This window comes from Podarcis tiliguerta, assembly GCF_965153285.1.
Source record: "Podarcis tiliguerta genome assembly, chromosome: W".
Lineage (NCBI taxonomy): Eukaryota > Metazoa > Chordata > Lepidosauria > Squamata > Lacertidae > Podarcis > Podarcis tiliguerta.
Genome location: NC_139552.1, coordinates 19,618,671 through 19,643,487, shown reverse-complemented (window position 1 = coordinate 19,643,487; position 24,817 = coordinate 19,618,671). Strand labels below are relative to the sequence as shown.

The 24,817-nt window shown below is 43.1% G+C and overlaps 1 protein-coding gene across 1 annotated transcript in view; it reads left to right on the top strand.

Moving 5' to 3' along the window:
* The window catches only part of LOC310668769 (inositol polyphosphate 5-phosphatase OCRL-like), a gene marked incomplete at both ends in the record, with an annotated part of 229,188 nt that overhangs the window by 5,959 nt on the left and 198,412 nt on the right, over positions 1-24,817 (top strand). The window contains 1 exon segment of the mRNA XM_083422100.1: positions 404-552. Coding sequence (XP_083278226.1) covers positions 404-552 — 149 coding nt within the window.

Below are 24,817 nucleotides of genomic sequence, written 5' to 3'. Positions count from 1 at the left end.
ATAAGGTAGCTTTCTATGTTCCTGTGTACTACAGCAGGGTTTGGAGGGCCACAAGCGCCCTGCCCATGAATTCAAGAACCAGGGGAAATTCTAAAAGTCTTTGCTGAAAGGACATCAAAGCAGGGGCCAGGTGAACCTCTTTGGGAGATTCTTCTGAAAGGTCGGGTGCCATGACTGAAAAGGCCCTGCCATGCTTGAAAGAGCAGGAGTTCCCTGGGAAAGGGATTCTAGTCAGTGGAGAGGCAGTGCAAACAGAAGTGGGCCTTCTTCTGGTACCCTTTTCCCAAACCTTGAAACACTTGAAAGGCCAAATGGGATGCTCTGAATTGGGCCTGGAAGCAGTTCAAGAGCCAGTCTAGTTCACAGAGCACTAGCCTAATATGATCATACTGCCCAATCCTAGCTATCAGTCTTACTAGATATTGCAGGAAGTGGCAGCAGGCTGCTCCCCGACCCCGTGAGCTAGCCTGTAGCTGTGGTTGCTTTGCTTTTTTCCAGCATTGTCACCTGATCACTAAAAATGAGCTTCAGAGACTTCTGACCTACGACCAGGTGAGAGACATCTTTGTGTTATATGTGGTGGTTTAGGATATTGCCCTGTTTATTTCCTTTGTCTGGGATACGCCAGCCTAGGCTAGAGAAACCACTTTCAGGCAGTTAGGAGCAAAGAACATAGGATGACTGCGACTTCTGCAAATGCTTTTTAAGGTTGCAGGTTTGTGCAACCTGAATTAGAAGCAAGTCCCAATTAAGTTGGAGGGTTGCCTTGGAATAAGTAGGACTGCTCTGCAATTTCCCAGTTAGAGGGCTTTCCTAGCTCAGCACACGCTCCAGATGTTGTTGGACTCACATCAGCCCCAGCATAGCTGCTGTCCAGCAATATCTAAAGGTCTAAGGTTTCCTGCTCTAGGTTTTGCATCGATCTGGAAAATCTGCGTTGCTCACATGTTCTTATCAGCAGATACTTCCATTAAGTCCAATTAAATTGCTGATGCTTTTTGTTTTACATTTTTCTCTCCAAGGTTTGTGTGTTCATCATGTTGACGACCTTTCTCCCACTTGGCATAAGGATCATTGGTATTTTGTGTTGAAACAGAGGCCTGATTGCTGCACCTTATGGTGGATTTAAACTCTGTGAGCGTAGTCATGCCGCAGCCCTTTGAGAAGGATGCTGCAAGGAAGGCAAGGGGGGGCAGCCTCAGACTTCCAACATATGCAAAACCATGATAAAACATTAAAAACTTCCCTAAAGGCTGTATAGTTACTTATCTCCTTGACATCTGATGGGAGGGTGTCCCACAGGGCAGGTGCCACTACTCAGAAGGCCCTCTGCCTGGTTCCCTGTAACTTCGCTTCTCACAGTGAGGAAACCGCCAGAAGGCCCTCGGTGCTGGACCCAGATGCCTGGGCTGAACAATGGGGATGGAGACACTGAGGCCATTTAGGGCTTTAAAGGTTGGCACCAACACTCAGAATTGTGCTCAGAAACGTCCTGGGAGCCAATGTAGGATGCAAAAGGATGGTTTTGCAGTTGCTCATCGTGTCGGGGTGTATTCTGGTGGTTGTTAACAGTTTGTATGGATTATTGGTACATATAACATTGCATATTGTAGGTATGGCTAACCTGTGGTCTGCCAGATGTTACTGAGCTGCAGTTCCTGTTGGCTCCAGCCATCGTGGCCAGTAATCAGGGATGATGGGAATTGTAGTTCTGCAGCATTGTGAGGGCCACGTGTCTGCTGCTCCTGAGTTAGAGGATTTTCCTGTCGTGTGATGCAGCAAAGTAATTTAAGATGACATGGGGCAAAAATGCACAAGCATCCTGTACCTTTAATAATTGTGTATAAGATAGGATTTCAGCAGGTATACCCCTTTTTTTGCACTTGGCTAACCTACTAGTAGGGACGCGGGTGGCGCTGTGGGTTAAACCACAGAGCCTAGGGCTTGACGATCAGAAGGTCGGCGGTTCGAATCCCCGCGACGGGGTGAGCTTCCCTCGCTCGGTCCCTGCTCCTGCCAACCTAGCAGTTCGAAAGCATGTCTAAGTGCAAGTAGATCAATAGGTACCGCTCTGGTGGGAAGGTAAACGCCGTTTCTGTGTGCTGCTCTGGTTCACCAGAAGCGGCTTAGTCGGGCTGGCCACATGAGCCGGAAGCTGTACGCCGGCTCCCTTGGCCAATAAAGCGAGATGAGTGCCGCAACCCCTTTACCTTTACCTTTAACCTACTAGTACTTCACCTTGGTCTTCCAGCACAACAGTGGCTGTTAATAGACTCCATTGTCAGGCAACAGGGGGTCTTTTGCTTCTCTGCTGATTAGCGATTTCTTTTTGGCTTTAGCTAAACATTCAGCGTACCCAAAAGACAGCTTTTGCTGATTTCACAGAGGGAGAGATCAAGTTCATCCCGACGTACAAATTTGACTCAAAAAAAGATCCTGCTTGATAGCTGAGCCTTTGTAAGTAAGTCCTCTCAATCATTCTTCTGCAAGGCTTGTTTGTTTTTCCTAGTCTGCTGAGATGCTAGTAGTGGCCTGCCTTTCCATCCTCCTGAGCAGGCTAGTCAAAAATATATTTTAGACATGGCTTTCTGCTAAGCCAGCTGTTGGAGGAGGGCTAGAGTTCAGGGCTGGACGGACTTCCTTTCCTCTGCAGCCAGAATGGACACCAAGCCACGGAGGAAGAGAGCGATCCAGCTCTCCTTCACCTGCTCACTTTGCTTGCATGGAATTCCGGGTTGCCAAAGGCTGCTAGGCGAGTTGTGAAATGCAAGGCTGTGATATGTTGTCTTCCTCAAGCCATCCCTGCTCTGGAAATGTTTTGGCTCCTTTCCCCCACATTTGTCCTGATAACCAGCACCCTCTGTTTCGTGGTGTGTATAAGCGGTGTTGCAGTTCCTTGAAAGGTGCAGCAGGCTGAATGAGAATCCCCTTTGTGCAAAAAGACCAGGGGGGAAAGAAGCCCTTGGCCCATCTAGCTCAGTCTTGAGCGGTTCCCTGGGATTTCCGGGGGATCACTCCCAGCCCTACCTGGAGATGCTGGGGATAGAACCTGGGACCTTTGCATGCAAGGCAGATGCCCTTCCACTGAGCGGCAGCCTCTTCCTCGCAGGCAAAGACTCCAGGGGTAGCCAGCGTGGTGCCCTCCAGATGCTGGACTACAACTCCCATCATCCCCAGCCAACATGGCCAGTGGCAAGTGCACAGCAATATCTGGAGAGCCCCACGTGGACCTGTTGCATGTGCAGTCCCCTAAATGAGAGCCCGGGGCCAAGGACAAACTTCCCCCTGGAGCACGTTTCCTTGCCTCTGCTGAAGGCAAGCACTCTCTTTCTCCCCCCCCCCCTTTTTGCTCTGCAGTTTCCGTTTGAGAATGTGAAGTTCCGGCAGCTGCAGAAGGAGAAGTTCCAGATCACAAACAACGGGCAGGTCACCCTCCACTTCTCCTTTATCCCCAAGCTCAGTGACAGCCAGTATTGTAAGCCATGGCTTCGCGCTGAGCCCTGCTCAAATCAGGTACAGGCAACGCCCCATTTACACGGGGGTTGCGTTCCGAGGTACCGTGCGTTTAAATGAAATTGCGTATATTGGGGACAGCATTGGAAAAGCCTGCAAACTCCCTCTAAACTCCCGGAAGCCCTTTTGAAAGGCCTTTGGAAAACCAGCAGCCTCCCTGCAAAACTCCTTGCTCCAACTCTCCACAGGCCTGAGAGGTCGGTGCCAAAGCTCCTGGGAGGGAGTCAAGATGCTGTTTCCATGCCACTTTGCCGCTTTTGTGCTCTTGGGGGGGGGGGACATTTTTGCCCCTTCAAGTGCCCCTTCCAGCTTTGCGGCAGTGTGCATGTGCCTCGAAGGCACGTAAATGGAGTTGCCCTTGTCAACGATCAGCAGCTGCTCCATGCAGTGGCAGCTGGTCCCTTAGGGCAAACCAGGCACTACCCCACCAACCTGACTTTCCTCTCGGGCAACCCGCACCTGCCTGCCTTCTGACTCAAATCCAGTCCAGGTGGTGGCTCTAGCTCTCTGCGCTTTTCTCTTCCCTAGTCTCAACGTGGCCCTTGTAGAACTCGGCAGAGGAGAATGGAGACGAAACCAGAATTTGCCATCACTGCTTGTAACTGATTTTGCGCTGCTTGACTCTGGGTCCGCTTGCGATTGGCAGCACGGGAGGCAGAAAGCCCAGTCTCATGATGCAGGCGCCAGCCCCCTCTGGCCCCAAGAGCCAGTTTTCTCCTTGTCTCTGTGCTCAGCAACTGCTGCACAGGCTATGCCCCTCTGGCTTGCTCTTACCACCTGAGCACTGGCATTTGGGAAGCGGTAGTGGCTGCTTTGGGGTGGCTCAGGGAAATGTCACTCCTCTCGAAATCAGATCGACTTGGGTGTATTATCCTAGCCACAAGGAGAGAGTGGTGACTGTCAATTTGGACAGCTGTAGACATTTAGAATCATGGAGGATATGTTTATCAGTGACTACCGGTCAGGGCTATTTCTTGCCACTATTATCACAAACCACATGCTTTTGATTACCAGTTTCTGGGGAACATGATGGACAGAGTGCTCTTGTCACCGTGTCCCTATGGACTCCCAAGGGCATGTGGTTGGCCATTGTTTCTACCACTGCCTCTGCAACGTGCTCTAAACAAGGGGTGGTGAACATGTGACCCCATCATCTCATCATGCTGGCTGGGGCTGCAGCCCATCAACCTATGAAGGCCCATCCATGTTCTGTTGCTGTTTTTCTTACTTATTTCCTGCCCTTCACCCTAAGGTCCCAGGGCAGGTTCCAGCAATTTAAATAAAATGTTAGCCAAACCACAGCTATGTCCACAGCTGCATATTCAGTAAGCTTTTGGGTGAACTGCACATCCGGAGTGGGAGGATTATGAGCTGCATATTAATAGGGGGAGGGGGAGCTTGGATTTGGGGTGCGAGCAATTTGTTTTTTGTTTTCCCACTTGAGATGCTTGCTGTGGCCAGGGCCGGGCGATATGTCAATATAGATATATTTTCAAATCAGCTTGAAGTCTAGATAGTGAGGCTGGTTTTATAATTTCTGACCTGGCGATATATTGTGAATCATGATGTGTGTGTGTACTATGCAAAAAACACCATGTGGGGGGGAACTGTGAAGCCAGACAATGCCTCTACATAGCTCCATCTTATTTCAGACATCGTGATATATTGGTGCATTGCAATGTTTAGCTAGTGATATATCACCGTGTTGAAAGCCAGCTATCGCCCAGCCCTAGTTGTGGCCTCAGAGGGCAAGACTTGTCCCCCCAGCTGGAGCAAGGAAAGAATGCATACAGGCACACATTCTGTCAGGCTCTCATGCCAGTCCCGCTTGTCATTGGACCTCCAGGAGAAGCAGTTTCTGGATATCGTACCCCAGTATGGTGATGACTCCACTGAGCGGCCAAAGAGATCTGGCTTTTGGTGGACCACCTCTTCAAGAATGCCTGCCACCAGGTGAGCTGAGGGGGATGGTACCATTGAAAGGATGGGTGTGGGCTGGAATCCAGTACCAGTTTTGGGGTGTGCAGGTTCCAAACGTCCCAATTGATTTATATCTTAGCTACCGACTCGCTCTTACAAACTCCTGCTGTGAGTATAGTGGCACCTTGGTGGAGCGGCAGCAGGTGGGACATCCAGCATACGGTCTTCCCGCCACCACCAACAGCAACTCCTAGATGTCCACTTGTTCTTCTCTTTTTTTTAAAAAAAAAGATATTTATTAAGATTTCAACATATTACAAAAGTTAGAAAGAATAAAAAAGAATAAAAAAATACAAAATAAAAATAGTTAAAAACAAATCAGTCTCTCCATATCTTATCTTTCATTTGCTTGTTTCCGTGACCTCCTCACACCTCCCTTTCTGGTATTCCATTTCAATTGGTTAATTCAGCAAATCCTTCCCCTCTTTAATTTTATCTTAATCTTTTATCTTAATATATTATAGTTTTAGATTATCACCCGTTAATCATCCATTTTTACATATTCCTTAACATTGCTGCTAGCAGAAACCACTTAACTTCAATCCAACATCATTCTAACATTCATTAATTTTGCAGTGTTTCTGTAAATAGTCTTTAAATTTCTTCCAATCTTCTTCCACTGACTCTTCTCCCTGGTCTCGGATTCTGCCAGTCATTTCCGCCAATTCCATATAGTCCATCACCTTCATCTGCCATTCTTCCAGAGTGCGTAATTCTTGTGCCTTCCAATACTTCGCGATGAGTATTCTTGCTGCTGTTGTAGCATACATAAAGAAAGTTCTATCCTTCTTTAACACCAATTGGCCAACCATGCCCAGGAGAAATGCCTCTGGTTTCTTCAGAAAGGTATATTTGAATACCTTTTTCATTTCATTATAAATCATCTCCCAGAAAGCCTTAATCCTCGGGCACGTCCACCAAAGGTGAAAGAATGTGCCTTCAGTTTCTTTACATTTCCAGCATTTATTATCGGGCAAATGATAGATTTTTGCTAGCTTGACTGGTGTCATGTACCACCTGTATATCATTTTCATAATATTCTCTCTTAAGGCATTACATGCCGTAAATTTCATACCTGTGGTCCATAGCTGTTCCCAGTCAGCCATCTTTATGTTATGTCCAACATCTTGTGCCCATTTAATCATAGCAGATTTTACCGTTTCATCCTGAGTATTCCATTTCAACAGCAAGTTATACATTTTTGACAAAATCTTACTTTTGGGGTCTAACAGTTCTGTTTCCAATTTTGATTTTTCCACCTGGAAGCCAATTTTCTTGGGGACTTCCGGTGGAGCGTGATCTCATTGCAAGCGGGGATTTAGCTGTGAGGAGAATCCTGGGCTATTTTGGAGGAAAGGGGGTGCTACAGGGCGCAGTAGCCCCCTCAAAACACCCCTGGTGGGAGTCCAGAGGGTCAGGTTCCCGGTGGTACCAGAAGCGGTCCGCCCGGCCGTCAGGTAGCTTCGTAGAAGCGAAGAGAACGGCGGAGCGGATCGGCAGGTCGAGGGACGCCATTATCTACCTCCGAATAGCGAAGCCTCGAGCTTGCAGAGGAAGGCGCTCCATTCTCAAATCATGGAAACCCGGCACCAAATTTAGAGGATATTTTGGATTAAAATAAGGAAGTCCCGGGGAAGAAAAGAAGATTGTTTTTGAGTTCAGCCAGCTGCCGAAATCGGCCAGGACACAGCACCATCGGCAGAGCGACAACAAAGGAAAGTAAGTCGCCCTAGCGGCTAATGTTTCTTTTCCCCTATAAAAACTTTTCAATGTGTTAAAGCAATTTGCAAGAAGTTCTAAAATACTTCAAGCATTATTAAAATAAGGGGGAAACAGAGGAGAACTATGATTAAAAAACGAAGCTTTCTATAAAACTGAGGGGGACTATTTAAGCAAGAAGAGTTTCTGCACTTTCACTTTTGAAAAGAACAAAGGATTGAGGAACGGAAGAGAAGCCTTCGACGCCATTATGAGCTACTAAGCATGGTCTATAACTAAAACATAGAAATTAAGAACTAAATAATATCTTGGGTATTGGAAGCTGGAATAAGGATTTGTTTTTGATATTTTTGAATTGGCTTTTGTAATTCTTTCTTTGTGTACGCTTAGCTACAATCTCAGATATTCGGATGTAAAAACTTTTAAAACTGCGTCACACCATTAAGTACACCCCCTAGTGGAAGAAAAGGGATATACAGCTTTTTTTTTTTTCTGTTTTCGGCTACAAAGTTATTTAATAGGATTGTGTCTGAGAATAATATTACAATATACCCCCTCTATTTGGGAGAGGTGGTTTGGATTACAAATTGGTACCTTATTTTGGATTTATTTATCTACTTCGGTTCTACTCTCTGCGCTTCTGGATATTGTTCCCCGTTATTGTTCTCATTTGTTCCATTTACTCTGCGGTTAGACTACATAGAAAAAAACTGAGTTTGGACCCCAGATTTTAAGAAACAATTGGAATATAATTTGAATAACCTAAAAAGTGGATTAGCCTGATTGGAGGCAAGAAGAGGACGGACCCTTTCTCTCTTTTCTCCCCAAAAATTGGATTAGCCTGATTGGAGGCAAGAAGAGGATTGACTTTTGAACTGAGATTATTATGGACTATTAAGGATTTAATAATTTAAGGATTGTTAAGTATTTAATTTGGGATTTACAAAAGAGGGGGTATTGGAAATACTGGGAATATTTAAAAATATTTAAAAATAAGGAAAGTGTGCTAAACTGTTAATAGAAGATGTCTAATTTGGGAAAGAACGGGGCGGAGGGGACGCCATCAGATAGGAAGGGGTCCAAACAAGAAACAGAATTTAAAGCAGAGATTTTAAAAATGTTTGCAGAAATCAAACAGAGCGAAAAGAATTTGGAAACAAAATTAGAACAAGTGGATAACAAGATTGGAAAAGTACATAAAAAAATTGATGAAACAGTAAATGAATTGAAAAGGCAATTGAAGGAAGTGGCCAAAAGAACACAATCGCTTGAGGAGGGAATGAAGAGGACAAGATCGGAGATGAAAGATGAAAGATGTTAAAAAGGAGGAGGAGAGAATCAAAATGGAGATGAGAGAATTAAGTAAAGCACAGGAAGACATGAAGGATTTAATAGCCATGAATGAACTTAGATAGAGAGAAGTGAATTTGAGACTTAGAGCGGTGCCAGAGGCCCAGGGAGAGAACATTAAAGATAAGTTGATTTTGGAATTAGCGCAGTGGCTGGAGATACCAACTGAAGAGATGGCCAAAATGGTACAAAATGGTACAAAATGCATTCAGAATGAGAGTAAGAAAGCTAAGAAATTCATTGGAGACTGCTTGATTACTTTTAAAGATAGAGAAATAAGGAACACAATTTTACAGAAGAATAGAGAAAAGAGATTAAATATAAATGGGAATTACATAATTATTTTTAAAGATGTTCCGATTAGACTTCTTAAACGAAGAGACCCATACAAACCATTGGTTCAAACGTTGAAGAAGCACAAGATTGAATTTAGATGGGAGTTCCCCGAAGGAATTACATTTGCATATAGAGGAAAGAGACACAGATTGACAAGCCCGGAAGAGACGGGAAAATTTCTGAGAAAATACAAGGAACTGAGATCAGAAAAGGAAGAGGATAAAGAAGCAGAGGGAGGAGCATCAGGCGGATCAGAAGTAGAAGAAGAGGAAGAGAAGGGGAAGAAGATAGATAAAGAAGAGGAGGAGGAAGAAGAAGAGGAAGAAGCCAAATTATAAAATTATCTAATAAAAAATTATTTAATTTAAAATTCGGAAGATATGGCGCTAAAAATCTGGAATTGGAATATCAATGGGATGAATGACAAAAAGAAGAGAAATAGAATTGAACAATTCTTAAAAAAGAAACATTTAGACATAATCTGTTTACAAGAAACACATGTGACAAGAAGACAGAAAAAGATATTGATTAACAAAAGACTGGGGAATGAATTTGTATCTTCAGATAAGCAAAAGAAAAGAGGATTGGTCATCTATATAAATAACAAAATCGAAGCCTAACAGATATTCAAAGATGAAGACGGAAGGATAATTGCGGTTCGAATCAAATGGCAAGGAGAAAATCTAATCATAGTCGGGATCTACGCACCTAATGGAAACAAGACTGAGTTCTACAAAACTTTGGAAGAAAAACTGTTTGAATACATGGATCAGAAAATAATAATAATGGGAGATATGAATGGAGTGGTATCATTAGAAATGGACAGACTCAGAGATGGAGTAAGCAAAGAAGGGAAATTACCAAAGTCATTTTTCTCAATGATGAAGAATTGTAATTTGATAGACATTTGGAGACTAAGACACCCATTGGACAAACAATTTACATATTATTCGGAACCAAACCAGTCAATGTCAAGAATAGATCAAATTTGGATTTCAACGGAACTCACTCCAAGAACCCAACAAATAGAAATTGAACCGAAGGTGATTTCAGACCATAATCCAATAAAACTTGAACTGAAAGGCTATGAAGAAAGAACCTTCAGATGGAGGATGAATGACTATCTATTAGATGATCAGGAAATTGCAGAGAAAGCAGAGAAGAAATTAACGGAATATTTTGTAGACAATTGTAATAAAGGTACAAAAATGAAAGTGGTTTGGGATGCGAGTAAAGCAGTGATGAGAGGATTCTTTATTCAACAGAATTCAATCAAGAACAAAAATAAGGAAAAAGGGAAAAAAGAATTTTTGAAGCAAATAATGGACAACGAACAAAAACTAATTAAGCACCCAAACAACAGGAAAGTAAAAGAAAATATTAAAATTCTACAAAGTCAATTTGCAATGATAATAAATAAAGAAGTGGAATGGAATATCAAAAGATTGAGACAAAACAACTTCGAACATGCGAACAAATCGGGAAAATGGTTGGCTTGGCAAATAAAAAAAAGGAAAGAACAGAATACAATAAATAAAACTATGGTTGAAGGAGAAGAGATAGTCAATCTGAAAGAGATAAGAAAAGGGTTCCTGGACTATTACAGAGGCCTATATAAGAAAAAATAATCTGAGGAAAATAGAGAGATATCTAAAAGAAAAAAAGGTGCAGACGATCCCGACTGAAAAAAGACAGTTGTTAAATACCCCAATAGAAATTGAGGAGATAAAAGAAGTGATAAAAGATCTAAAAAGGGGAAAAGCTCCTGGGGCAGATGGATTCACCGCAAGATACTATAAAGAAATGAAATCAATCGTGCTAACACCGTTGAAGGAAGTAATGAACAACATCTTAAAAGAAAGAGACATCCCAGAAACTTGGAAAGAAACAAGATTCAGACTTATCCCAAGTTAAAAATTACAGACCAATTTCATTGCTGAACACAGACTATAAAATCTTCGCAGGAATACTTGCGAAAAGGTTGAAAAGAATATTACAAGACTACATTCATAAGGACCAAGCTGGTTTTCTTCCAGGCAGGCAGATGAAAGACAATTTAAGAAATATAATTAATATTATGGAATATCTGTCTGTCAGGATTGACAAACAAGCTATGATGATGTTTGTGGATGCAGAAAAGGCATTTGATAATATAGCTTGGGACTTTATGCTTAAAAATTTAGAGCATATGGAAATTGGCGAAGAGTTCTTCAATGGAATCAAGGCAATCTATACAGAACAGAAAGCAAAGCTCATAATAAACAATGTAATCACAGAAGAACTGAAAATCTCGAAAGGAACAAGACAAGGATGTCCACTTTCACCACTATTATTTATAACGGTGTTAGAGGTCCTTCTGAATTCACTAAGACAAAACGGAAACATAAAAGGGGTTACGATAGGCCAAAATGAATATAAAGTTAAAGCATTTGCAGATGACCTGGTGGTAACAATAGAAGAACCTACAGTTACTGCTAAAGACGTTATAGAGGAAATGGATAAGTTTGGAGAAATGGCAGGTTTTAAATTAAATAAGAAAAAAACTAAAATGATTGTGAAGAATATGGATCAAAGTGCAATTGAAATAATGCAACAGCAAATTGAAATAGAGGCGGTTAAAAAGGTGAAATATTTAGGAATATGGTTAACACCAAAGAATATTGATTTGTTTCAAAACAATTATGTACCAGTGTGGAATGCAATAAAAAAAGGACCTGGAAGTGTGGGGAAGAATGAAATTCTCATTTTGGGGAAGAACATCTACTATTAAGATGAACGTATTGCCAAGAATGCTATTTTTGTTCCAAACTATCCCTATAATTAAGGGGATTAGACTTTTTAAAGAGTGGCAAAGAGTGATTTCAAGATATATATGACAGGGCAAAAAGCCGAGAATTCAATTTAAATTATTAACAGATGTAAGAGAAAGAGGAGGCTTTGCCCTGCCAGATCTGAAATTATATTATGAGGCATCATGTCTTTGCTGGTTGAAAGAATGGATAAAACTAGACAATAAGGAACCGTTAGATTTAGAAGGATATGATAATAGATTTGGATGGCATGCGTATTTGTGGAAGGATAAAAAGAAGATACACAAAGGTTTTGGAGACCACATTTTCCGAGGCCCACTAATTGAAGTTTGGGATAGGTATAAAAACCTATTAGAACCTAAAATACCACACTAGTTATCACCACTAGAAGTTATGAGTGTAAAGAGAATCAATATGAGAAGTGAATGGGTAACATATGGCCAACTCTTATTCAAAGAGGGTGGGAAGTGGAAAGTGAAACCATATGAACAAGTTAAAAAATATGTATATGATTGGTTGCATTACTACCAAATAAATGAAATGTTTAGGAAGGATGCTAAAGAATGTGGCTATGCAGACAAAGATTCAGTATTCCAGTCTGAGATAGTAAATAAGGAAGGCAAAAACTTGTCGAAAATGTATAATTTGTTATTAGAGTGGAATTTGAAAGATGAGGAAGTAAAATCGGTTATGATACACTGGGCCAGAGACATAGGTTATAATATACAGTTTGAAGATTGGGAAAAACTTTGGAAGGAGAATTTAAAATTCACTGCATGTACGGCACTGAAAGAGAATGTTATGAAAATGTTTTATAGGTGGTATATTACACCAGTAAAATTAGCAAAAATGTATAAGACTTGCAATAAGTGTTGGAAATGTAAAGAAAAAGATGGTTCATTTTATCATATGTGGTGGGAATGTAAAAGAGTGAAAGGCTTCTGGGAAATGATATATAATGAGTTGAAAAAGATTTTAAAATATACTTTTACAAAGAAACCAGAAGCCTTTTTGCTAGGCATTACAGGAAAAGAGATTAAAAGAAAGGATAGTAAGTTTTTCCAGTATGCAGTGACGGCGGCAAGGGTGTTACTGGCACAGAAATGGAAACAACAAGAGATACCGACAATGGAAGACTGGAGATCAAAGTTGTTAGACTACGCTGAACTGGACAAGATGACAGGAAAGATTAGATACCTAAGAGACCAAAAGTTTATAGAAAACTGGGGGAAATTTGTTGATTATCTGGAAAATATAAGTGAAGGCGAAATAACGCTAGAAGGTTTTAAAAGAGCACTGTGAAAATATAAGAGATATTGTCAAAAGGAAATGAAGGGGAAAAGATTTAAATAATGACAATATAAAGGACAAGAAATGCGTAAACTAATAAAGACTACGAAAGATTTATGGAAAAGTTGAAGGAAGTCCAAAAAAGAAAGACTTTGAATAGCTGAATGTGAAAATATTGTATGTTTTGTTTTGTTTTGCTGTAAATTAATAAAAATCATTATATATAAAAAAAGGAAGCCAATTTTCTTATCCAAATTGTATGCCTCCATTATCTGATAATAATGAAGCCAATCTCGCACTTGTTCTTCTCAAGGGAGTCCCAAAAATGACCAAAGGAGACTGGAGCTCTGAGAGCAGCTATGGAGACTGCAGAGTCTGGATGGGAGCTCTTTTATTACTTATTTTCATTTGAAGTGGGATGGAGTGGAGGCTAGATGAATCACTTTGAGGGGGGAAGCAGGTGGAGAGCATTGGAACGGGATTGGGAACTTCCCCCTTCCCCACTGAAACAATCCAACTGGGCACCCTAGGAATTGGCAGGGCCAGCCTGTGCATGAGGCGTTGCGAGGCCATTGACTCAAGGGGGGGCAGATCAAGGTCCATAGAGCACCATGCTTGCAGCCATGCCACTGTTGTGACCACGGTCAGGCCCTTGTGAGGGTTTTGCCAACACAACCTGCTCCTCTCCAGCCTCCTTTCCTAAAGGAGAAGCAGAGGCAGGGCTCAGGGTGTTTCTCAGCTGGTCCTGGCAGTGGACATTAGAAATTGTTTTCGATATGGAAAAGAGTGGAATGAAGGAAAGTGGGGGGAGGGGAGTGTGTTAAAGGAAAAGGGAGGAGTTTTCCAAACTAAAATTGGGGTTGAAGACAGAGCTCGATTGAGTCACAAAAGGGGCTTCTGCCAGCCCAGTGGAATTTCTGGCTCCCTACATCCCAGCGTCTTAAAACACAAGAAGAGCTTGGGGAGTGAATTTTGTGCATAAGGTAGATGTTTGGCATGGTCTGTCCTTGATGTGAAAAGAGGATCCTTTCAATATTTACTTTGGTGAACTACAGCTCCCACAACAACAACTCTGAAGGTGGCGCAGATGTTCAGAGCGGGGTGCTGATAATGCCAAGGTCATAAGTTTGATCCCTGTATAGGCCAACTGCATTATTCCTGCATTGTAGGGGATGGAACTAGATCAGTGGTTCCTAATTGGCTGATTACTGAGGACCCCTTATTTTTCAAAAGCCAAGCCGCAGACCCCCTACTTTTGAAAAATTTGATAACTCTATGGTAGTTACCTCTGCAAAGCAATTTTTTGAACAAAATGTGGGGTAATAAGCAAAGGATTTTAGGTATACTAAAAACAACAAGACCGCCCATAAAATGTATGCTATTGCCATGCCAAAATGAGAGAAAATTAGTTGGAGGCAGGCAAGGGATGGGGCCACAGACCCCTGATTGGGAATAACGGAACTAGATGGTCCTCGGTGTCCCTTCCAACTCCACAATTCTATGATCCTGTGTCTTAAACACAAATCTTGAGGAATAGTGTGTGTGTGTTTCTGTTTGAACTTTCCCAGCCTTTGCTTTATTCTGATTTGCGCTTGCGTCCCTACTCCCCACGTGTAGAATTGCTATACCTTTGGATTTTCCTGGACATTCAAGCGTTTCCCGCATGGACACTTGTTTCCAACGGCCAAATCCCGGCGGATGGCAACCCTACCCACTTGTGCCAGATTGCCTGGCATACATTACAAGCATCTAGTCACATAGATTCTCCAGAATCCCGGGGCTAGCCGACCTGACGGGAAGAGTCCACGACCAGAAGGAGGAGGAGTACCAGGAAGAATGGACAAAATTCAAAGATTATTTAGCTAAATATGTCAAGATAACCTAATTGGAAAAGCTTGCAAATACGAGATAGGCTTAGGATTTAAATATGTAAGGATAGGAATTAAGATGTTTCAAGCTAGATTAGAAAGAATGAAAGATGTGAAGTGATCAAGTTAATTTTTTTTTTTGGAGAAGATTGATTTTGGAAAACTGTTAAAATGAAATACAATGAAATTCAACCAGGGGGATTTGAGGAAGTCACTTAACAATGTTATCAAGATTGGTTTAATTGCAATTAGGATGTATGTATGTTTGTTTGTTTGTCTTAAAAAAAAATGGAAAATTAATTTAAAAAACTGAAAAGAAAAACACCATAGATTATCCAGAATCCCAAGCAGCGACATTGTGAAACTTTCATAGGAATAAAAGGTAGGGGGAAAGGAGGCACAATGTCAAGCAGGCAACAGAATAAACCCGAGCACTGTGGGTCTAAAACCAGCCCCTGAATCTCTTGCTCCCCACTCTGCCCTTCTAACAATACCATTTTTTTGCTTGCTGGATGGCTGTGTGCAATGAGACCTCAGTCACTGAGGAAGGGTGCTGGCCCAGTGGGAGAAGTATGTGCTTGGCATGCAGGCGATCCAAAAATCAATTCAAGAGCAAAATTCCAGTTCTCATGTTTTCTGTCAAAAATGGCTAATTTAAAGGGGAATAGCATGGTGCCTTCCACAGAGTCAGACCAAGGAGAAATTCTGTAAGCAAAAGGTAGCAGGCTTTGAAAAGCTTATGCAGATACACAAGGACACATTGCTTTTTTTTATTTATAATATTTTATTAAGGTTTTTACATAAAAGGAAAAAACCAAAAAAGAATACAAAAATACAGAAAAACAGAAAAACAAAACATAAACAAGAATGCAGAAAAAACAAATAAAAGCAATTCCATTTTCATAATATTCCTTGCGTTTACTTATTTCCCAGACTTCCCCACACCTCCCCTCACTGTATTCCAGTCCAATTATTTAATCAGCAAATCCCTTCCCTCTAGCTTAACTTAAACTTTATCTTAATATCTTAATATATCTTAATCTCATCTTAATATCTTAATATGTGTTGTGTTATTGAATCGACCTCTTTCCAATAAATCTCTTCGGATAGATTTATGGCTTTATGGCGTCCGGCACACTCCCTCTGCGCGGGCCTCTGCAGGTCGTAAAATCATCAGCAGAATTGCACAGCATGCGTGTGATAAGGGAAGAACTTCCAAAGCGTCAGCTTCTGTTTCTAAAGTCTCTTTATTGCTCCAAAAACACATATTTACACAGATCAGAACCCATCTGAATGCAACTGCATTTTCTCTGCTCCCTTCTCTGGAGCTGCGCAGTTAACAAACTGCTTTCGATTCCCACACTGAACACAGACAGCATTCCAAGCTGCTCACGTCACATCCTGGCTTACGTTCCTGGTAAGCCCTCCCCTTCAGAGCCGAGGCACAGAAGGTTAACCCTTCACTACACCCAACACCCCCTCTTGCCTCGCGTCTGAGGGGAGAATCGACCCTTGGTCATCCCAAACCCAGACCTTCGCAAAACTCTCCATGTCTCTGGAAGGAGAGTGGCTTCGTGAACCCATCAGCTAGGTTCTTCGCAGAGGGACAATACTTCAGCACTACTAATCCCTCCTGAACGCTTTGGCACACATTCCGAAAGCGAATGTCTAAGTGTTTTTGTTCTGGCTTTGAACTGGCCTGACTCTGCCAAACGTAGGCATGGTTGATTGTCCTCGAAAACACGTATCAGTTGACAATCCACTCCACAGACTTCCTGCACTAAGCAAGCATAGAACTCTACTTCTCTGCACACCTCTGAAAGAGCACTGAACTCAGCCTCAGTGGATGAGAGCGCTATAAGACTCTGCTTCTTGGACCTCCATCCAATCCCTGATCACTTTAGCCGCCTCCCCTTTAGACCTCAAAGCAAAGATCCAAGCTGATTTCGAAAAATCATCAATCAAGATCAGGGAGAACCTTGACTTTCCCAGTGACTCAACCGACATGGGGCCACACAAATCTGCATGAACCAATTCAAAGGGTTGTGTGGTCTGTCTCTCTGACTTTGGATAGGAGCATGTCACAACTTTGGCCTGTTTTCATGCGTTGCAATCTAAAAATTTCCCACATCTCCGAAATTTGCACCCTTCTGTTAATCCTGGTGCCTTCTGAAGATGGTTCCAACTCAAATGAGCGAAGCGCCTGTGCCAAATATGGTTACAACCATTGTGGGGCGCTACATTCACACATTGCCCCTTGGCATCTTCGGTGTCCTCTCCTTCTCCTGTGGAAAAAGGCACATTAATCGCAAACAAATTATCTTTAGCCTGCACTGTATACACGTGTTTCCCATCCTTGGAAAACTCACACTTGGTACCTGCAAAAGAAATTTGAAAACCATCATTATGTAGATCATGCACACTTAACAAGCAGTTAGTTAAACCAGGCACTGCAAAAGCTTTGACTTCATGCTTAAGAAAAGGACAGAAGAAAAACCCTGTCTCAGTCAGTTTTTTCCGGCTTCCGTCCGCAATAGTAACAAACTTATCAGTTTTTACTGTCTTGCAATTCCTTAACAGCCCAGCAGATGGCACAAGCGTGTTGGTCGCTCCAGAGTCAATTATGACAGAGAAAAAGCTCTGTTGTTGACATTCCTGGGTCGCCATAGCAACAATCTTCTCGCTACCCCCCTCCTTGGGGCTTCTGTAGCTGTTCTCTCTGGTTGTCACGGCAATAGACTCCCCCCGGCAGGGAGACTTGCCCACGACCTTCACAGCTTCCGTAGATGCAACTCTCTCAGTTGCCATGGAGACTGGACTTGTCTCCGCGTTCCCACACAAGTCCACAGCTCTTCTCTCTGCTTGCTCCAGGTGGCTGGCCTTGAAGCCTCTAGCTGCATTCAGCTCCTCACGGCTAGGCTTCAGCTTTCGGTGTAAACAACTCTTGGCAGCCTTTGGAGAAAGAGGCTTCTCTGAGCTTTCACTGCTCACTGCCCCCCCACTGCTCCCAGGGCTCCCAGGACGTTTTCCTGCACCCCCTCTGGTGGGTAAAGGGCTCCCAACTCTTGGCCCCTCTCCAGGCTCCTCACACAGGCACATCTCAGCAGCCATGCAGCTCTCAGGCTCATCAAAAGCATCACCAGCAGCCTTGCAAGCAACAGTCTCAGGAACAGTCCCTTCGCCCCCCCCCCTCTTGGGGGCTGCTCCCAGCTCCTCCCAGCTGTGTATTGGCTCTCAAGAATGGGACTGGCGCCATCTTGCCTCTCCTGTTCTGATGCAGCCACCTCTGGACCCTTGCCTGCTTCACAAGCCTCTCGGAGTGCTAGCCAAGCTGCCTCTGGCTTCTGTGCATCCAGGACAATAGGTACCAGATGGGCATCCACATTTTCAGCTAAAAAAGCAAGCACACGTTGCTGGGCTTCTCTTTCAGCTTCTGTTTCCCCAGCTGCCTTCTGTGGTTGCTGAATTGCACCCCACAAGTTTTGTCCCACCAGCCACAGCTCGGCTTGGAAACTCCACTGCAGCCAATTGCTGCTACTAAGTCTCTGACATGGCAGAAGCTCAAAGCCATGTTTGTTCCTCAGAGCCATTTCCTCCCTTCTCATCCCTTCTGTTGGCTGTACTCACTCAGAACACCAAACTGGGCATTTTTCCGTACCTCTCTCTCAGCTCCGTCTGACTCACTGCGATCTGCCTCTGAAGCCTCGGCAATCGATCAAACTGACGTTCAGCACACAGCTGCTTCAAAGCCCTTTTTCACACGCTTCACGTTAAGTCCATAACCTGTTGTGTTATTGAATCGACCTCTTTCCAATAAATCTCTTCGGATAGATTTATGGCTTTATGGCGTCCGGCACACTCCCTCTGCGCGGGTCTCTGCAGGTCGTAAAATCATCAGCAGAATTGCACAGCATGCATGTGATAAGGGAAGAACTTCCAAAGCGTCAGCTTCTGTTTCTAAAGTCTCTTTATTGCTCCAAAAACACATATTTACACAGATCAGAACCCATCTGAATGCAACTGCATTTTCTCTGCTCCCTTCTCCGGAGCTGCGCAGTTAACAAACTGCTTTCGATTCCCACACTGAACACAGACAGCATTCCAAGCTGCTCACGTCACATCCTGGCTTACGTTCCTGGTAAGCCCTCCCCTTCAGAGCCGAGGCACAGAAGGTTAACCCTTCACTACACCCAACAATATGTTGAACCTTTTAATTTTACCCCTTTTAACCCTCAAATTTTCCATACTCCTTCACCACTTTGTTGCTAACAAGCTTTTAACCTCCATCCGATGTCATTCTAACATTCATTAATCTTATAGTATTTCTGTAAATAGTCTTTAAATTTCTTCCAATCTTCTTCCACCGTCTCTTCTCCCTGATCTCTGATTCTGCCAGTCATTTTTGCCAATTCCATGTAATCCATCACTTTCATCTGCCATTCTTCCAGAGTGGGTAGTTCTTGTGTCTTCCAATACTGCGCGATGAGTGTTCTTGCTGCTGTTGTGGCATACATAAAGGAGGTTCTATCCTTCTTTAACACCAATTGGCCGACCATGCCCAGGAGAAAGGCCTCTGGTTTTTTCTGGAAGGTGTATTTAAACACCTTTTTCATTTCATTATAAATCATTTCCCAGAAGGTCTTAATCCTTGGGCACGTCCACCAAAGGTGAAAAAAAGTACCTTCAATTTCTTTACATTTCCAGCATTTATTGTCGGGCAAGTGGTAGATTTTTGCTAGCTTGACTGGTGTCATGTACCACCTGTATATCATTTTCATAATATTCTCTCTTAAGGCATTACATGCCATGAATTTCATACCAGTGGTCCATAACTGTTCCCAGTCAGCCATCATTATGTTATATCCAACATCCTGTGCCCATTTAATCATAGCAGATTTTACTGTTTCATCCTGAGTATTCCATTTCAACAGCAAGTTATACATTCTTGACAAGATCTTAGTTTTGGGTTCTAACAGTTCTGTTTCCAATTTTGATTTTTCCACCTGGAAGCCAATTTTTCTATCCAATTTATATGCCTCCATTATCTGGTAATATTGAAGCCAGTCTCGCACTTTGCTTTTTAATTTTTCAAAACTCTGCAATTTTAGTTTGTCTCCCTCCTGTTCCAAAATTTCCCAATATTTTGGCCATTTGGCCTCCATATTGAGCTTTTTTAGAGCTTTTGCTTCCATTGGTGACAACCACCTTGGGGTTTTGTTTTGAAGTAGGTCTTTATACCTTGTCCAGACATTAAACAATGCTTTCCTGACAATATGGTTTTTAAACATTCTGTGCACTTTAACCTTTTCATACCATAGATATGCATGCCAACCAAAGACATTGTTGAATCCTTCTAAATCCAAAATGTCTGTGTTTTCAAGAAGCAGCCATTCTTTCAACCAGCAGAAAGCTGCTGATTCATAGTAGAGTTTTAGGTCTGGCAGGGCAAAGCCTCCTCTTTCTTTTGCATCAGTTAGTATTTTAAATTTTATTCTTGGCTTTTTGCCCTGCCAGACAAATCTAGAAATATCTTTCTGCCACTTCTTGAAACAGTCCATTTTGTCAATAATTTGCAATGTCTGAAATAAAAACAACATTCTAGGCAATACATTCATTTTTATCACAGCAATACGGCCTAACAGTGAAAGCTTCAAATTTGACCAAGTTTCTAAATCTTTCTTCACCTCCGTCCAACATTTATCATAGTTGTCTTTAAATAAATTCCCATTTTTAGCTGTCATGTTAATCCCCAGGTACTTCACTTTCTTAACCACTGCCAAACCTGTCTCATGGTTTCACCTCAGATCGTATAAATCTTTCGCCTTTCACAAGGACACATTGCTGAAAGAAACAAAGGGATTTGGAGGGACCATGAGTGAACAGGTAGTACCAGAATGTACAGAATTGTACCTAGAAAAAGGTTACAACTGAATTACCTTTTTGTAAACAAAAACAACAAGAACAACCCCCAAAATAAAACTCGGAAGCAGCAGGACTCCTTAGGAACTCTTCAAAAAACAAAACACAAAACTGCATATCCCTACCTAGCCACCAAATGTGAGGGGAAATGTAAACCAGCATCTTACACTGCTTTAAATGATAGCCAGATTCTGCAATTTTTTACCACACCAGAAGTAAAAGCACGGGGCATCAATAAGTTTTTGAAAAATCATGCACTTCATTTGTAGGCAAGGGAAAGCTTTCTGAAATGTACAAAATCTTACTAAGACACACAATCTGTGAAATGACCAAGCAGCGGACGAGATTCGGGGACAGTGGTGTGCCGCCTGGGGAAATGTTCCTTTCCATTCACCTGAAGCAAAGATGTGGTGACCTTGTGCATCCATAAATAACTTTCAGAAATGTATTTCATTACTTGCAGGCAGGGGGTTCTGTCAGTCTTCCTGTCATTCACTCTGACTCTAAGAGGGTTTTCATTGCATTCTTCGACTCATCTATGCCTTGATGCTTTGACGACCTTCCTAGCAGCCCCCTTCGCTCTCCAGGCAGGGCTGCTGTCCTAAAAGCATTGTGCTGAGGGCTCTTTTAAATGCTGGAAATGCTTCCCTTATCTTTCCTTTGCTGGGGCTGGGGGTGGGGGGAGTGTTGGAATCCCCCCCCCACACACACACATACATGAGATGCACCACTGTGTTCCTGTGGAGAGCCGTTTGGGGTCTGTGGGTGCATAAAAAAACAAAAAGAGCCCTATTGCGTGGCGAGTTCCCCCCCCCCCCCCCAAAGTGTAAATAAAGACACATGACACAATTATTTCAGGTTAATGGGCTAAATATGGCCACAACTTTATTGGTTACAGGTGATGAGTGGTATTTGACCACCAGTAGGTGGAGTCCTGCTGATGCACATCAACTCGCAACCCCCCCCCCCGTCACCGCTCAGGCGGCGATAAATAGGGCTGGTCGCACTCCCTGAGCCAGGGATTGGCTGTCCAGGGGCTGACACGGCCGGGGATTCCCTCAGTCGCCCGCAACTCCACCTCCTTTGTAGGCGGAAGTGGCTTTACTGGATCAGAGGGAAAGCCCATCTAGTCCGAACTCACAAGCAGTAGCCCACTCCTGCTGCTTCTCCTCTACTGTGGGCTTCAGAGGTAGAGTGCCTCTGTTCCTGGAAGCTCTATATTGCTATGCTGAGTGATAGTAAGAGATGCTGTTGTTCTCCTCCAACAATTGGTGTAATCTGCTCCCCAGCCCTACAGGCTACTTGTCCTTGTAGCATCGGCTGCCTGCAAATTTCAGCAATGGATTAAACATGATGTGAAGAAGTTCCCACCAGCATTCTCAAATGAGTTGATTCAAAGCTCTCCCTCCATCTGCTTTCTCTCCAAGGCCACGATCATCTTGGATAACTCCTTCCTGCTCCTTTCCTTGTTGGTGTTTTAAATAATAAATAAATAAACAAATGATTAAAGATTTCTTAGTTTACAAAAAAAACGTGCCTTGTCTCTTTTGTCCAGTTGTGTTTTCTACTGATACGGAAAGGGGGGGGGGGCATGTCTTCCTCCACCCTCCCACCGGATACCGGAGGGTCTGAGGCAATGACCTCAAGGGAGCCCAACCCCACGAGGACCCTTTTGGCCCCACACTGTTACCTAAGCACCACACTCTAACCCAAACCCCATAAATAAAGTGTCCTTTCCTATACCGATCCGCTATTAAGGGCGAAATAAGCCCAAAATTCCTATGTCTTCCCTCGCCCTATCTGGATCCTTGGTAGACCGTACGGAACTAAAATCCCCATTGCATTCAATGGCTGCGTTCTATCCAATCAGAACCATGCATTCGTCCTTGCAGAGCTAGCTCAGCTAGCCCTGCACGCCTCATTTAACCTCTTGACAAGCTGCTGACGGCTCCCAGCTGGGAGAACAATGGAACCGAAACCCGTGAACTCATAAAAGTGTCAAATCCTGTTACAATGTATCTATTTTGTTTCCGATTTCAATTACCAATATAAAATGGACTAGAAAAGGACTACAATCTTCAGAAATTCATATAAAATCAACCATGACTCCGATTTCCTTGCTCTTGGTCTCAATCAGCTCAGTCTCTTCAGGACTCCATGACACCTTCCCTGCCTCCATAATCCCCCGAGTGAGGGGTCACATACTCAGGAAGGCCCTAATCCGGTCAAATCACTCTGCCAAGCCTTTCCTCCGGGCAATGCCAGGTGGCAGACTATGCATACATGGACCATTGTCTTCTCATCACCGGTACTCAGGATGTACTTATCTACGCATATCTCCGGCTCTGCATATTCCCCCCTCCCTCCTCCATATGTTAATCCCGTGTAACCCAACCTCTTCTTAATGTATTCATGACGTGATCTATGTAACCCAACCTCTCCTTAATGTATTCGTGATGTCACTATGATGTATTTTGCACTGTATCATGGGACATGGAGGGAAGTTTTAAAACTTCATGTCACCCCTTTCTCGGAGTTCAATCTCGCCTTGAACCTTGTGGCGCAATAAACTGGGATCCTCTGCAGCTTGCTCCAGTCTCCGGCTGAGCTCATTTTTCCTCCGCAGGGACCCGTGGACTTAGTACGACGAGCTGGGTGGCAGAGCAACCTCGGGCCCAGATTTTACCGTAACACTACAGATCAGTTTCATTTGTTGTGAGACATTAGTGTTGCATGCAGTGTTGGGTTAGGAAGAACAGAGGGGGGAGAGGGGGAGGGGGGTCGGGTGGCAATGCTTCCCTTCTACTTAGTGTACAGGGGAAACGCGGGAAATTAGAATATCGTGGAAAAGTTCATTTATTCAAGTAATTCAACTTATAAGTAATTCATATAACTAATATATGAGATAGACTCATGACATGCAAAGCGAGATATGTCAAGCCTTTATTTGTTATGATTGTGATATTATGGCGCACAGCTGATGAAAACCCCAAATTAACAATCTCAGAAAATTAGAATATGAAATGAAATCAGCAAAACAAGGATTGCAAATAGAGAATAGAGATTGACCTCTGAGAAGTAGAAGTTTCACCTTTTAACTTGAATTACTGAAATAAATGAACTTTTCCACGATATTCTAATTTTCCGAGTTTCCCCGTATGTGTGGGGTTTTGTGTCAGTATCACTTGTGTGGGTTCACTTACTATTCGTTTGTTGCATTTCCTTGGTGGTGAGAGAGGTTGGCGGGTGACCTAGGGTGTGGTTGGTGGTCTTTGGTTGGCTGCTGGGAGATTTGTTTTTGTGTGTGAGTGGGCACCTAGGGTACAAATAACCAGAAACCTCATCAAACTATACCTCCACAACTACAACCCCTCGTGGCAACAAATCAACAAATACCCGAGGAGATGCAACAACACCAAATGCTCCTTTCCTTGTTGATACGATGTCCCGCAGCTGAAGTAGTGTGTGAAATGACACGGCTCTGCCTGCAACTGTTAGGCTACCTGTATTTGTGTTATGGCTATGCTGCAAAGACTCCCTGCCTTCTCTTACACACACACACCCCATTTTGGTTGTAGGCTTCTGTCTCAGGTTTTGAAATGTGTTGGGGAGGGGGCTTTACTGGGTTGCTTTTCACCTTTATTATGCATTTTGTGTTTCTATATTGCGATTTTTATGTTGGAACCAGTGCTTTTTTTCTATTAAAAAAATGTTTGGGGTACTCTCATTTTGACTCAAGAAAATCACCATTTTATAGTTCAAATCGGGGAAAATAAATGCAGTACAGTAAATGGACAAAAGTGCAAAGATTCACAAAATGTTTCGGGGTGTGCGTACCCCTGCATCCCCCCAGAAAAAAAGCACTGGTTGTAACTGAGACCTGTGGGTAAAGGGCGGTATAACAACAACAAGGTCTGCCCTTCTCTTCTAGGTTCAGGCGACTGAGGGACATGGCAGCCCGCAAGAAGAAGAGGACCCGCAAAGTCCCCAAGAAGTCCAGGGTTGCTGTGGGCCCACGTGAGCAAATGCTTC